We start from the raw sequence: 12,924 nt of genomic DNA on the forward strand, positions 1-12,924 counted from the left end.
TGCTTCACTTCTGCTACATTTTCCATGTATAGGAGTAATTTTGCAGCTACTGAACCTGGAGCTGGGTTGCACACGAGCCCTCTATACCTTTTCCCCCTGCGGTCCTGCAGCGCCAACATCACCAGCTTCTCCCTGAGAGGAAAATAAAGGGATCGTTCTGTATCGGGTGGGTGGTGCAACTCCTGCATTTCCAGGAGAAAGGACCATACCAGCCGAGCACCCCGGTGTGTCACCCCAATCTCCCAACAGGACTTCACACCGGTACCTTTCTCCACTACCCAGCACCAACAAGTATTGAGCGTGAAGGAAAGCATCCACTTCACACCCCAAGGAGGAGTGCAGGAGGGCTGTTCCCCACATACATCTGAGATAGAGCCTGAGTTTTAAGCATTCTTGGGGTGTCCTTTGCCAAGAGGCAGGATTTCTGTGCCTTTCTCTAGGAAGTAGGAGAAGAAGGGGAGAGGAGGTTTGGATGGCCCTGGTCCTGCCTCCCCACCTCAAGTACCCCAGGGACTAGAGGCTGCTGTTCTGGGCACCTGTTTTCTCACAACACCCAGAGGGGACTTATGTGAGCACAAGGAGATTGTTCTCCTCCTCGAAAAACAGTTCACAAAGTTTCTCTCCTTCAGCAATTTAAACAACTAAAACACTCTGCAGTAGCTGATGTCCCTTCAGCATATAAGCAGAAATGGGGACAGATGAGTGTAAACTTCCTCCACACCTCGTGCTGGGCACAACCCCTCACAACAAACTCCTGACGCGAGGAAGAACACTCACCTTTGGTCCAGGGGGCCCAGGTAGACCTGGGGGGCCGGGTTCCCCTTTACCTCCCGCCAAGGCATTCTCACTATTTCCCTTCTCGCCCTGTGTGCAAAGAAAAACAGATCACGTCTCGCTCCATCTCTGCAATTTCACCTAGCAAACCGCTGGCTTAGAGACTCAGGGCCCAGGATGAATTTTGTCAGTGTCCCCCCACCCTCAGCTGGCCTCCTGACAACCCAGGGACATCCGTGCTCAGAGCCCCAGCTGGGTGGCCACGATCCAGGCCAGTATTGCTCTGCCTGGGGGCTCCAGCTCCGAGCCCTGCCAGGGCTTCACACAGCTCTCACCTCTTCGGCTGCAGTGCTCATTCCTTAACCCCACGCCTCCAGTTTGACCACACTGTGGGTTGTTTTTTTCCCCACTGTTGAAACCGAGCTGATAAAACCACTTGATGATGGCTTTTTTTTTGGTACATCTGCCTCTGAAGCTGTAGTTCTCAGGCTGACAGCGTTACAGAGCAGATACAAGAGCAGTAACAGGAGTTGTTGTTAAACTCTCATCCTCTGCCACTGCCATTCAGTGCATGGTCCCCTTTCCCAAAGGGCAAGTACCTAGTGAAAGCCTGACTTGGGAGGCGTGATTGCTGCCCACCTCTCAGAGCACAGCTGAGAGCCACAGGGGAAGGGCTGCATGCAGCTAGCGTAGGAGAGAAGAAGGAAAGGGGATGAAGAATGGCCCCAAAATCGCAGACGATACAAACCTTCAGGCCAGGGAGTCCGGGAAGCCCAGGGTCACCAGCTCGTCCCTTCTCCCCCTGTTGAGGAAACACAGCCAGGGGCTGACTGCAGCCTGTGCAGGAGAAGCAGCCAAAGGAGAAGCTGCTCATGCTCTCAAACCGCTCCCCTTCCCCTCTGGGATCTCATTTTAGGCACAGACAAAGCACCTGCCAGCAGTGCCTGCTCAGGCAGGGACATGCTGTCTGGTGCCCCTTTGCCCACCTCTGCACATCACTGCCATTTCTCTCCCAAGGAAGGTGAGTGGGCAGGGGATCCAGACCCCCCCCCCATCCGCTATCTCCACCTTAATGCTCGGGTCTGCTAAACCCTTCCTGCTGTCAGCCCTCCAGCACAGGCTCTCCCCATTTCTTATAATTAGGGAAGCTGCTGCCCAGGGTGCCTTATCTTATTTGGGGTGCAGGAGTTCAGCTTTTCCCGCAGGAACTGCCCGCTAATTTCCCAGTTTTCACCCCTCCCAGTCACCATGAACTGCACTGCTCTGGCAAGGATCCCAGCCAGCGTTCCTACACCTCTCCCAGGGGTGGCTCCTGCCCCCACCTCCAAACCCCAGCCTCATCACGCCTAAATAAAAGCAGTGCAGCAGCTCAGTTAGCAGCCAAGCTCTGTGACACACAGTGGTGGTGAAAAGCAGCGAAAACAGGAGTTTTGGAAAGGGCAGGAACAGGTGATGGTTTGAGGCCCCCGATGGGATGCCCGAGAGCACAGCCTGCAGAGAGCTGCCCAAGGCACCCTGGAGGATGGGGGATGTCGCAGGGCAGTGAGTAAAGAGGGCAGCCAGCACCCAGCCTTCGCTTGGTGAAGTGACTTTGCTTAGTTCACCACAGCATCTGGATCATCTGTGAATGACGGGGGTTCAGTCAGTGGTCTTGATGTTGAAATTAGGTTCTGTTCAGCCTATTGCATCCAACCCATGGTTTCCAGCTACTGCGTGCTGTCTGGGGCTCTGCCTTTTGTCACAACAGAGTGTGATATTGGAGAGTTTTTTATGCCACAAAGACATTTCAAGTGCACCAGCAGAAAAAGATGTCCTTACCTGCAATCCTCACATCTCCAAGACTAACAATTTGTGCAGATTACAAAGAACAATTCAAAACCCCTTTCCTAGCAGGTGCCTAGCTCTCTCCAGAGCAGCAGCACACCAGACCAGCACAGCGTTCCCTGGTGCTGCACACCAGTCTCATCAGAGCTCAAGGGCACACATCTGGCATGCAGGGGGCTTGCATCAATGCTCCAAGAATAGACATGCACTGGTGGCTCCATGGAAAATAATTAACAAGCAGTAATCACTTTTAGGCAATTCTGGAGTGCGGTGACCCTTTTCTCTAAGGTATTTCAGCCTGCTGCCACGTGGAAGGCCCCCACCAGCTTTTCTCCCATACCAGAGCATGCATCAACTAATACTTCTCTCCCTGGAAAGAAGAAAAACATTTGCAGGACTTCATGCCCAAAGAAAAAAAAGTTTGGCCTTCAGAGTTTTGTTAAGGATATCAGAATTTAATCATCCTGAATCCTGTCCCAGAGCTCTGCGAGTCCCACGCTCTGCCTTGCTCTGGTTTTGGTACCGTACTTTTCATTCCAGGCACGGTTTCAGTACACATGCCTGTAAGGGCTACAAGGGCCCTATTGAAAACGTTGTGCCACCTGAACAACGGTGTAAAGAGGCAGGTTTCCTGAGGAGGGAGGTCAAGTTACTGAATCCTGGTGTAGGGTGTTATTTCTGGAGCCAAGAGATGCAGAACTGTCCTTAGCTGTTCCTGGGACACGGCTATGCCCCAGGCACCTCACGCTGCCCTGCCTGCTGCCAGCCCCCACCTCCTGCCAGCGAGAACATGCAAACGCACTTCACCAACGGGGCAAGAGCCAGAGAAGGACACACGATGCCCCGCAAGCACAACAACGCAAGGCCAAGCAGGCTCCTGCCAGCTCCCGCTCTCAGGGAACACAGCACACAAAGCCCAAACACACGGTGTCCTACCCGCTGCCCCCTTTTCCCTGGCAAACCTGGGGGGCCCATCCTCCCTGGGACTCCAGGCTGTCCCTTCGTGGGGAAGAAGAGAGACAGAGAATGGCTGTTACGTGGCTGCCGCATGCTGTAACACAACCCTGCCAGCCTCACACATGGGGAGCCAGCTGTTCAGAAACCAAGCCAGCTGCTTCGTGATGGAGAGTGACGGGGTATTTTTGTACCCTGCCCGCCACAGGAACTCAAACCAGGTCACGCCACGCTGAGACGGGGAGGCTGTGCACGAACAGAGGCACTGGGAGGCAGAGGGGGTCCTGGGAGAAGGAGCTTGCTGAGCCAAGTGTGCTGTGTGTGTTTTGTGGGGTAGGGACAGAAGGCAGCAGGAGGGTGCTCCCCAAGCCACAGGCACCAGCAGGAGGGAGGGAATCTGTTCGCAGTAGTCTCTTGCTCACTTGGCATCACTGCATGTTACTGCCATTTGCTATTGCCCTTGCTTATGGGGCAGGTGTCATTGTGACCTGGATTTGGGCACTGGGAAGTGCAGGGCTATTCCTCAGCTCCCTCACGGGAAGTGGAAAAAAACACAAGACAAAATCACAAACAAAACAGAGCAATGCCTACAGAGTACCTTTTCTCCTGGAGTCCCAGGCTCACCCTGGTGGGGAAGAGACAGGAAAATAAAGTGAGAAAAAAAAAAAAAAACCAAAACCAAAAAACAAAAAAAAAAACCAAGAAGACAGCACAAAACCTCCTAGAGCTATCAGGGTGGAAGAAGGAACATTTCCTTATGGATGTCTTGCAAATAAAGGCATGAGGGTGCATTAAATGCATATTAAAACAAGCTCCAGGCAGAAGTACTATCTTCATTAGTCAACTCCTGGAGTGCTGAAAAAAACAACATCAAGCCTCAAACAAGAGGCTTTTGGGAAACTGAGTAACCGCCTTGCAGCGTTTCAAGAAGAGACTTCCAGATGCAAGGGAGCATGGTAAGACTTTTCTGCTGGCTTTAAGGAACTTGCCTGCTCCTGGCTCTGTTTGCAGACTGCAAGGCTGCAGGCACAGCTGGGATGTGGGGGTGTGTGTTAATATGGGAACCATGTGGGATCAGGGAGAAAAACCCTCCCCACCAGCTCTGGAGATAACTTCCTTATCTGTCTTTTCTGCAGCAGCTGGAGGTGATCAGGACAACAATCACTGTGCATCTCAGATCCCTCAGGGTAACTTTCGGCCCCCTAATAGGCACCCAGCTCGCCCCTTGCTCTGCTGCCATCCCTGTCCTGCTGTGGAGTGCCATGAGCTCACCAGCCTCTGCTCAGAGAGGTGCAGAGCAGCAGGCGCACTGCTGAAGGGGGATGTAGCCTCTCTGCCAAAAGCAACAGCAGTTCTAAGATTCCCCTTTAGTGGGAGCTCTCTGACCATTTTCCCGTGCCCTCCTCACACAGCTCCAGCCCTTTTCTTGGATGTGCCCTATTTGAGACACTGCAGAGTAGCACAAAACTGACCTTCATCCCGGCGGTGGCCAACCCAGGGGCGCCCTGTCAGAAAGAGAAGAGACAGAAACCTTGTTTAAATGAATGGGACATGAGGTTTTTTGTTGTTAAGAAATAAAACAGTACCAGCCAAGTGGAACTATAAGGCAAAATCCACATCTTTTCCTTTCCAACACTCCGAAGTAATGCTGTAATGCCACAGAGCACACATCCTCCTTCCCTGTACGGGTCGTTCACCTATGGCGGTGGCTTTGCTTTCCAGAAAGCTCCTCTAAAGACAGAGATCGTGGGCACAGCCTGGTCACAAAACCAGATTTCCACCCCTACCCTGCTGGTGAAGCAGGGGCCAACAAGCAGAACAGCATCAAATAACTGCAGAAAGCAGAGACTGAGGACCAAGCACCCAGTCCAGCTCTTGATCCCAGATACGGAGCCCAGATACTGCTTTTATCAGAGAAGACAAGCCCTGCAGCAAGATGTTTTCAGGAGAGCTGCAAAGCCAGCCACCTTAGGGGAAAAAACAACTCCCAAGCACTGCAATTTGGGTGTCATTCCGCACCACAGAGCAAGCGACCACAAAACCATGGGATTCAGCCTGCCCTGCAACCGGAGACAGGTGCACCCGTGGGGACAGGCACATTTTCCTCAACAGCACTGATGCAAAAAGCAGGTCATCGGCATCGACCCTTTGCTCTACAGCCTCTGTGTGCCCTGTGTTAGTATCAGTTAGGGGCTGGTGAAAATGTCCAGTTACAAAAGCAAATATGAGGGATAACGGGGGTCTAAGGAGAAGGGAGGAGGTGAAGTAGTGTTAGGAAGTGGGAAATGACAGGGCTTGGGATGTAGCACGTGAGGCAGAGAGGAGGACTGGGAGCCAAGTTCAAAGTAAAGAGAGCTTGGAAAAGTTCAAACAAGGAGGAGTGGGGAGCCAGAGAGCAGCGGGATCATACCTCTCAGCTTTCTGAAACAGAAATCAGGGACAAAGCTAAAAAACACAAGGACAGAAGATGGAGATCAGGGATTCTATGCAATAAAAGGGGAAAAAAGCATTCCAGAACGTCTCAGGGGTCAGTAGGTTTTAGTGAATATGGGCTAGAGTTATGAAAGGGATTATGTGCAGAAAGTGGTTCGGGTTAGGCTTTCACGGTACATTTGGGATGCCTGTTCCTCGCTCTTTGGCCTTTAAATGGCAGCGAATGCAGATGTTATTTTCTAGTACTGATCCTAGAACTGCAGCAACGCACACACATGCAGGCTTGCTCACACACACCGACCCTGACCCATCGCTGCACTAGTCCGGGTCCACGCCTGCACAACCCCGCTGCCTGCCACGGGCGAACACGCACCACGCAGGTTCGCAGCGGTCACTCGGGGCGCCCGGTTCACAGAATGCCAGTTCCCTAGAGACCTCGGCAACCGGCTGCTCTCGCTAGCAGAAAGCATTCAGATCCTGATGTTGCAAGACAGCATCAGACCGGGCATGCCATTTGCTTTGTAAAAACCCTTCTTCCCCCACAGTCACCGCCAGGAATTGGGCCTTACACTTGGCAATTTAGAAGCAGAAAGAATCCAGCTGAGGACAGCCATCGACCAACAGACACACACACACCAATCCAGGTGATGCTTGCGCATCAGGGACAGCCAAGTGCTATGGGTGAGGTCAAGCAGACAAGCATCACTGCGCTGTTTACAAGGTACCTTCATGCCATGTCTTCCCGGAAGCCCTGGCATGCCTCTCTCCCCCTGGAAGCAGAGCAAGAAACACAGGAAAAGAGCAACAGACACAATGTGAGTCCTCCCAGGGCCTCATGAGGAAGGCCAAGCACACAGGAGATGAGGAACGCCGCTGGGTGAGATGGGGCACAGCCCATTTTCCCCACCTGACTCCTCTCACCAGGGCCATTTACCAGCAGTGGTAAGGAAAAAAAAACCCAGCCACCCACGCTTTACTCTCCTTTCTATTTTCTTCTTGGGGTGACTTGCACTTCCCTGCTGGCATGGCAGTGTCCCCCACAGTGAGAGCCCACTGCCAACCCCCCCAAACACATCCCTCTGCTCAGAGTGGGGAGTTTCCAGGGGCACAAGCCTTCCATTCAACTGCACCTCCAAAGGTAAGGGGCACTCTGGCCATCCAGCAGTGTGAGCCCAGTGAAGAACCGAGCAAAGGGATAAGAACTATGACAAAGCAGGGACAAAAACAACATCAAAAAATCTTCTCCATCCTCCTTGCACTTCTCTATTCTGCTGTAGTTGTGGCTCAAGACTCATCACTTCTTGCTCAGCCAGTTCGTGGCACGCACCCTGTTCTGCTCTAGAGAGATCCCCAAACACAAAGAAGTGACAAATCCTGGGAAGGTAAATCCAAGGAACCCGGTGAGTCACCAGCTCTGCAGGACCAGGGTACATTTAGGACACAGACCTAACTGCAAGAGGCATCTTCCTTGGGTTGTGCTGGTTCATTCAAACAAGCAGAAGCGTGGGTTTTTACATGGATGCTGAGCTAGGTGTCAGGGTCACACCAACAATTGAGAAGGCAGAAGAGAAATACCCTTTTTCCTCACAAACTCGTTGTTTAGTAATAAAACATAACCATTGCACAGCGCCTTTTATTTACTGAGCTCAAAAGATTTTTGAAAGGAAAAGTTTCAGTGCAGGACAAGGCTGTCAGAGATGAGAGATCACAGATTAGAGAAGCAACAGCGCTGGGAACAAAGACAGTCTCTGTGTCCTGCTGCAGTATTCCGCGGGGCACAGGGAGCTGCTCAGTCTGCGGCCACTACAGGATGAACAAACCTGTGCAGGGACTCATCAAGTCCAGGGTTTTTCTTGTACTGTAATCCTGAACTGTATCTGATATAAATGAAAATGAAACATCTTCTGAGAGGCTGCTTACTGATGTTGTGTTCAGTCCTTGCTTGGAAGCACTGTGTAGCAGGAACATATGTGCTTTAAAAATTTTAAAAAGCAGTTTTTGTAATTATGACATGCTGTTAAGTGTATTTTGTAGAATACTGCCCAATGCCATACCATAAACAACCCAGGCAGCTTGGGTACCTCTCACCCTATGCAGTAGATTGCACAGTGATGTTTTCATAAACAAGAAAAATAAACTAGTAATTGTGAATGCTTTGCACTACAGAAGTGAAGACCAGTCTCTGCCCCTCTTTCCCAGCTGATCGCCCTGTTTTGTTTTTTTCTTCTTGAATGAGACAAGACCAAAGCTTTCTGCTGGGGGGCACCTGTACCACGGAGCCTGGCCCCACAGAGCAGCCCTGCACGGAGAAGTAATCCCCCATCCCAGAGAGTTTCCTGGAAGAAACTACCTGCCTGAAGAGCTGATTAATTATTTAGCCCTGCGAAAGCAAAGCCACCCCAGTGAGAAAGAGCGAGGTAACCCCTAACAGGGGGCAAGTTACAGAGCAACCACACAGCCTTGACGTTTTCTGATGATGGCTTCAGACCGTTTGCACAGCCCCCATCAACACCTGCAGGATCACACAGGCCCTAGAGCTAATTAGAGAGCAGAAACAGGCATGACACTGCACCATTAAAGAGCAGAAAGAAACCTCAGAGCCACAGCCAGAGGATAAGCAGGAAAAGCAAGTCTCCAGAACATCTTTAAGCCCCTAAGTAGTTTAAAGCTCTTGTAAGGCAGTAAGTACCCACCACGCTGGTTGCTTAGTGGTCTCCCCATGTCCTTTGTGCCAAGGAAGGGCTGCACAGCACGCCATAGCCACCACCAAAGTGATGGAGCCAAGCCAGAAGCTGGGAAGGATCACCAAAGGCAGATGTCAAGAGGCAAAATGCCCAGCTCAGGAAGCTCAGGCTGCCCCAGGAAGGCGGCCAGCAGCATCTCCTAGCTCTCCCAAGCTTCTCTCTGTCTTAGGAAATACATCCATGCTCCTCAATCCCACTGGAAGAGAAATACTACCCCTCTCCCCTCCAGCCCAGGGGAAGCCCCTGCTCCCGGTGAGCAGCTTTATAGCTGCTCAGTGCCAGCCGTGACAGAGCATGCCCTGTGCTCATCAGCAGCACTGGCTATGGGCCGCCAATTACACCAAAGACCCTTCCTTTTCTGCTCCTTGCTGCAAAAGTCAGAACACGTGGAGTTATTGAGCAACTCTGCGGCCAATTTCTTATTGCTCTTTCCTCAGAGCATGGGAAAAAGCCTCATCCTAAGGAGCTTTCATAAAAAGATAAAGAAAATGTCAGCTAAGCCGAATGCAATTGCCAAGCTGGGGACAGCAAGTGAAATGCTTCCTAAAATGACCCAGCTGATCATACTTACAGCCTGTCTAGTGGCCTTCAGGAGACACAGATGAAGACCTCAGGGTTATCAAATGAACAAGGGGTTTGAATGCAACTTGCAAGCCTCTTCAGCAAGGCAGGGCCTTGAAATGTTCTCTGCTACCATAAGAAGCAGTGATATGCTGTGCAAAATTGATTGCTACAGCTCAACTCTGAATCAGCTGCGGTATTTGAACTGGACTCCCCCAACAAAGAGGAGGTAGATCCTGGCCAGTGTAATTGAATCCAAAAGTGGAAACGTGAAAAGCTTCTCCGAGTCCCAGATGGCCCTCCTGGAAGGAAGGCAGACAGGAAGAAGAAATTTCCGGGGGCAACAAATTCATGCACCATGTGGATGTTCAGGAGCTGCTACTGGGTGATGTCTGGCTGCTGATTTAGGGGTATCTCTTCACTTTTATTTCAATTCCTCTGAGCAAAGAAGAAAGGAAGTAGAGAGAAAAGTGATACTGACAGTAACAAATGAAAGTCTGTGTGTGAAAGAACAGGCTGTTTCGGGACTGGGGAGGTGGCCCTACGGAGCTCCGATTTATTAGCACAAAAAGCATGGCAGGTTTCGTTTCCACTCTTTATGAAGCAAGATGAGTAAGGGCCCAAGTAGCTAGAGCATGTCTCCAGGCTCGTACTGAGTCACTGCTCTCTAACACAGAACAGAGAAGGTTCTCAACTGTGGATGACCCTGAGACATCACTGAAGACTTGGAGATTTCCTTTTTGCCAGAGCCCAAACACAAAGAGCAGGCAGAACTGCTGCAGAGCACAAAAGCTTTGGGGGGAAAGGACTGCCTCCCTCTCTGCTTGGTGCAGGCTGCCCTGCAAATAACAGATGCCAGCTCCTTCCCCCATCTCTGCCGCTGGTCCCCTCCCAGAGCCCCCAAGAAAGTGGGAAGAGGAGAGTGTGAGGAGCCCCTAGGACCTCCGTGAAACAGTGATGCCAAAAAGCAAACTAGAATTGACTCAAGGGCTTAGGAGGCTTTCTCAGATCCATTATCTCCTGCGAAGGCTTTACTTTCATCTCAGCTGGGACTAGGAGATTTCAGTTTGGATTCCAGAAGATAAATCAAGGACTGATTAGTCCTTGTACGTGGGTGCGAGCACAGCAGGTGTCTGCTAACTGTGAGATGTGGGAGCAGGGGTGGAACGCGGCGTCTCCTTCCAGACTTCTCTCCCACCTAGGCCATGCTCCAACTTCAGTCCTGCAGTTCAGCTTAATTGGAGAGCACCTGGCTGTCGAGACAGCAGCAAATTTGTAGCTCCCAGAACATCCAGCCCTGGGTGCAATTCTGCTTTCATTTGCACTAGCACAAACCAGAAGCAATTCTTTTGTGCTCGATGGAATTGCACTAACGCGAAGCTGGACACAGGGGAACCTTTGGACTTTACATGCACCGTGTTATTTCTGAGGACGCATTGTTTTCTTGTAGGAAGACAACTGCTGCTGTGATATTCGACTGTTAAACCAGAGCCTGCATTCCCAAAGAACACTTCCTTAAATTTGATGTACTACATCCATCCACGTTAAGTTCTGAAGGTGCCTTTTCTACTATTTTTCAAACAGTAACACACCCAGATGGAAAAAATACAGCAAATGTATATGCTGGACAATAAATGAGATGTATGCTACACACGAAATACTTTAAATGTCTGTGTCACTGTTAATGCCTTTCAAAATATTACTGAACCAATCCTTTCTCGTGATGTTTACAATGTATGGCATGACATGGGATGCTGTGACTGTCATGAACACTTGCCAATGTTGTAATGTTTTAAGTACAGTCTACATTGAGTAATATACTTTAAATATATGGGTACAGTAAATTTTAGTCAAATAGATAACATCTGGGCACAGACCATATGAGCCTGTAAAAAGTGTACAGAAACAGACAGAAAAGGCTGGTGCCAAACCTCAGCCTGAGTTGCAGAGTTTGAGTGGATTTGATGCGTCAGCTAACCAGATTTTATGAGGAAACCCCAACCCATCCCATCAAATGGAGAGATGTAACAAATCATTAGCAAGCTTCATAGTCAGAGAAATGCCTTTGCTAAGAATCAAATTCCACCGAATGGATAAAGGCTGCTTTTATTGCCTGAGCGTGGAGAGTCTGTTTGCTGTTAATGGCAGCACAGATGTGTACTCCATTAAATACCCCACAGAGCTGCCTCAGACCCAACTTCCTCTTACAACCCATCAGCCCAAGGAGCAACATCTCCCAGATGATCTACTGTGGTAGAAAACCATATTGTTCATGCCTACCTTTATGCCGGCATCCCCCTTTTCACCCTGCCCAGCGAAGAACAAAGAGAGAGGAAACGGAGAGGGACAGTGAACATAAGGAGAAATCGAGGGAGCAGAACAATCTTAACAGCAAGGGCCAAAGAGAAAATTGCTGAAGGAGGGAGTGGGTGATAAAAGCAAGCCCGGGTGTCCGGATAAACCACGCTGCCAGTCTAAATGCGGGCTGTAACCCATCCCTCATGGGAATGCAAGGTGGCTTACCTTGCTGGAGCGGATGCTGGAGGTAACCCATACTAATCCTTCCTGCATATTTTGGGTGTAGACTAGTCAACCATTAAACTGTTTTGGGGACCAGAGTATCATCATTCTCCCAGCCTTAACGCAAAAGCCTCTAAAAGGCAGGTCAGTTTTATTCTTGTACGGGGACCTGTGCAGGGCTAATCCTGGTCCTGGTTCAGGACAGCAGTGAATTGCTCTGACCAATTGTCCAGGCCCTGCACACAGGAACAAGTCTTTCTGTGTACATGGCTTACACTAGGCAGAGAATCTGCCGCCAGCCCCGACCCTGTGTTTTCCTTTAGCATCTCTGGGCTTGCGTGGCACTTATCTGCCCCTGGCAGACAGCCTCACTGACTGCACCCAGCAGTTACCTTGGGGCCCGAAGCTCCAGGGAGGCCGTGTGCACCAGGCAGGCCTGACGTGCCTGCCTCCCCCTGGGGAAGAGAAGAGACGAAACAGAGAAAGAAGCAAACACAGTGAGCAAGCAAGAAAGGGAGCGTGCAGAATGGGGCAGCAAAGGTGTGAGGGGTCCTGCACACAGGTGCCCAGCAGATGCCAGCCTACCCTCCAGGTGTCACTAGGAGAGAAGCACCTCTCTGCATCAGGAAGGATGCTCAGGGTGCAAAAAGTACAGATTGAAGGGAATGGTCCCACAATCCTCTATCCTAGCAGAGCTAACACCTTTGCGCAGATCTTTGCCCCATTTTCCCTTTCCTCGACCCACTCACCAGGGAGGATTTTCTCCCCTCCTTTCATCCATTCCTTCCACCTTCCCCAGAGAAAGGTCGCAACCTCAGGCTCATTCCTCCAGCCAGAGCACGGGCTCTTAGCTCAGTAAGTAAATTAGCCAGACAAATTGTTTCATGTAAGAGGGGCCCGTAGCAGAGGCCCTCACTGCGAGGTCGTTGCAGGGACCCCCTCACCGCCCGCCCAACGCCCTCAGGACAGGATGGGCTCTTAATGGAAAAACCGACGGTTCAGTGGAAGAGGAGGCAATAAATTGCATCTGTCTGCAGGAGTGGGCTGTGGTCCGCAGGGGCTATAATTTCCACTTCCTGACATAACAAAAACTTCTCAGTTTATACAGAGCTAA

The 12,924-nt window shown here is 50.8% G+C and overlaps 1 protein-coding gene across 1 annotated transcript in view; it reads right to left on the bottom strand.

The window, feature by feature from the left end:
• The window catches only part of COL13A1 (collagen type XIII alpha 1 chain), a 70,849-nt gene that overhangs the window by 32,539 nt on the left and 25,386 nt on the right, over positions 1–12,924 (bottom strand). The window contains exons 17-25 of the mRNA XM_067000587.1: positions 12,203–12,265; positions 11,571–11,597; positions 6,711–6,755; positions 5,025–5,057; positions 4,151–4,177; positions 3,535–3,597; positions 1,523–1,576; positions 778–864; positions 88–132 (exon numbers count right to left, since the gene is read on the bottom strand). Coding sequence (XP_066856688.1) covers positions 88–132; positions 778–864; positions 1,523–1,576; positions 3,535–3,597; positions 4,151–4,177; positions 5,025–5,057; positions 6,711–6,755; positions 11,571–11,597; positions 12,203–12,265 — 444 coding nt within the window. The remainder of the gene's footprint in view (positions 1–87; positions 133–777; positions 865–1,522; positions 1,577–3,534; positions 3,598–4,150; positions 4,178–5,024; positions 5,058–6,710; positions 6,756–11,570; positions 11,598–12,202; positions 12,266–12,924) is intronic.

This window comes from Anser cygnoides, chromosome 7 (assembly GCF_040182565.1).
Source record: "Anser cygnoides isolate HZ-2024a breed goose chromosome 7, Taihu_goose_T2T_genome, whole genome shotgun sequence".
NCBI classification, from domain to species: Eukaryota; Metazoa; Chordata; class Aves; order Anseriformes; family Anatidae; genus Anser; species Anser cygnoides.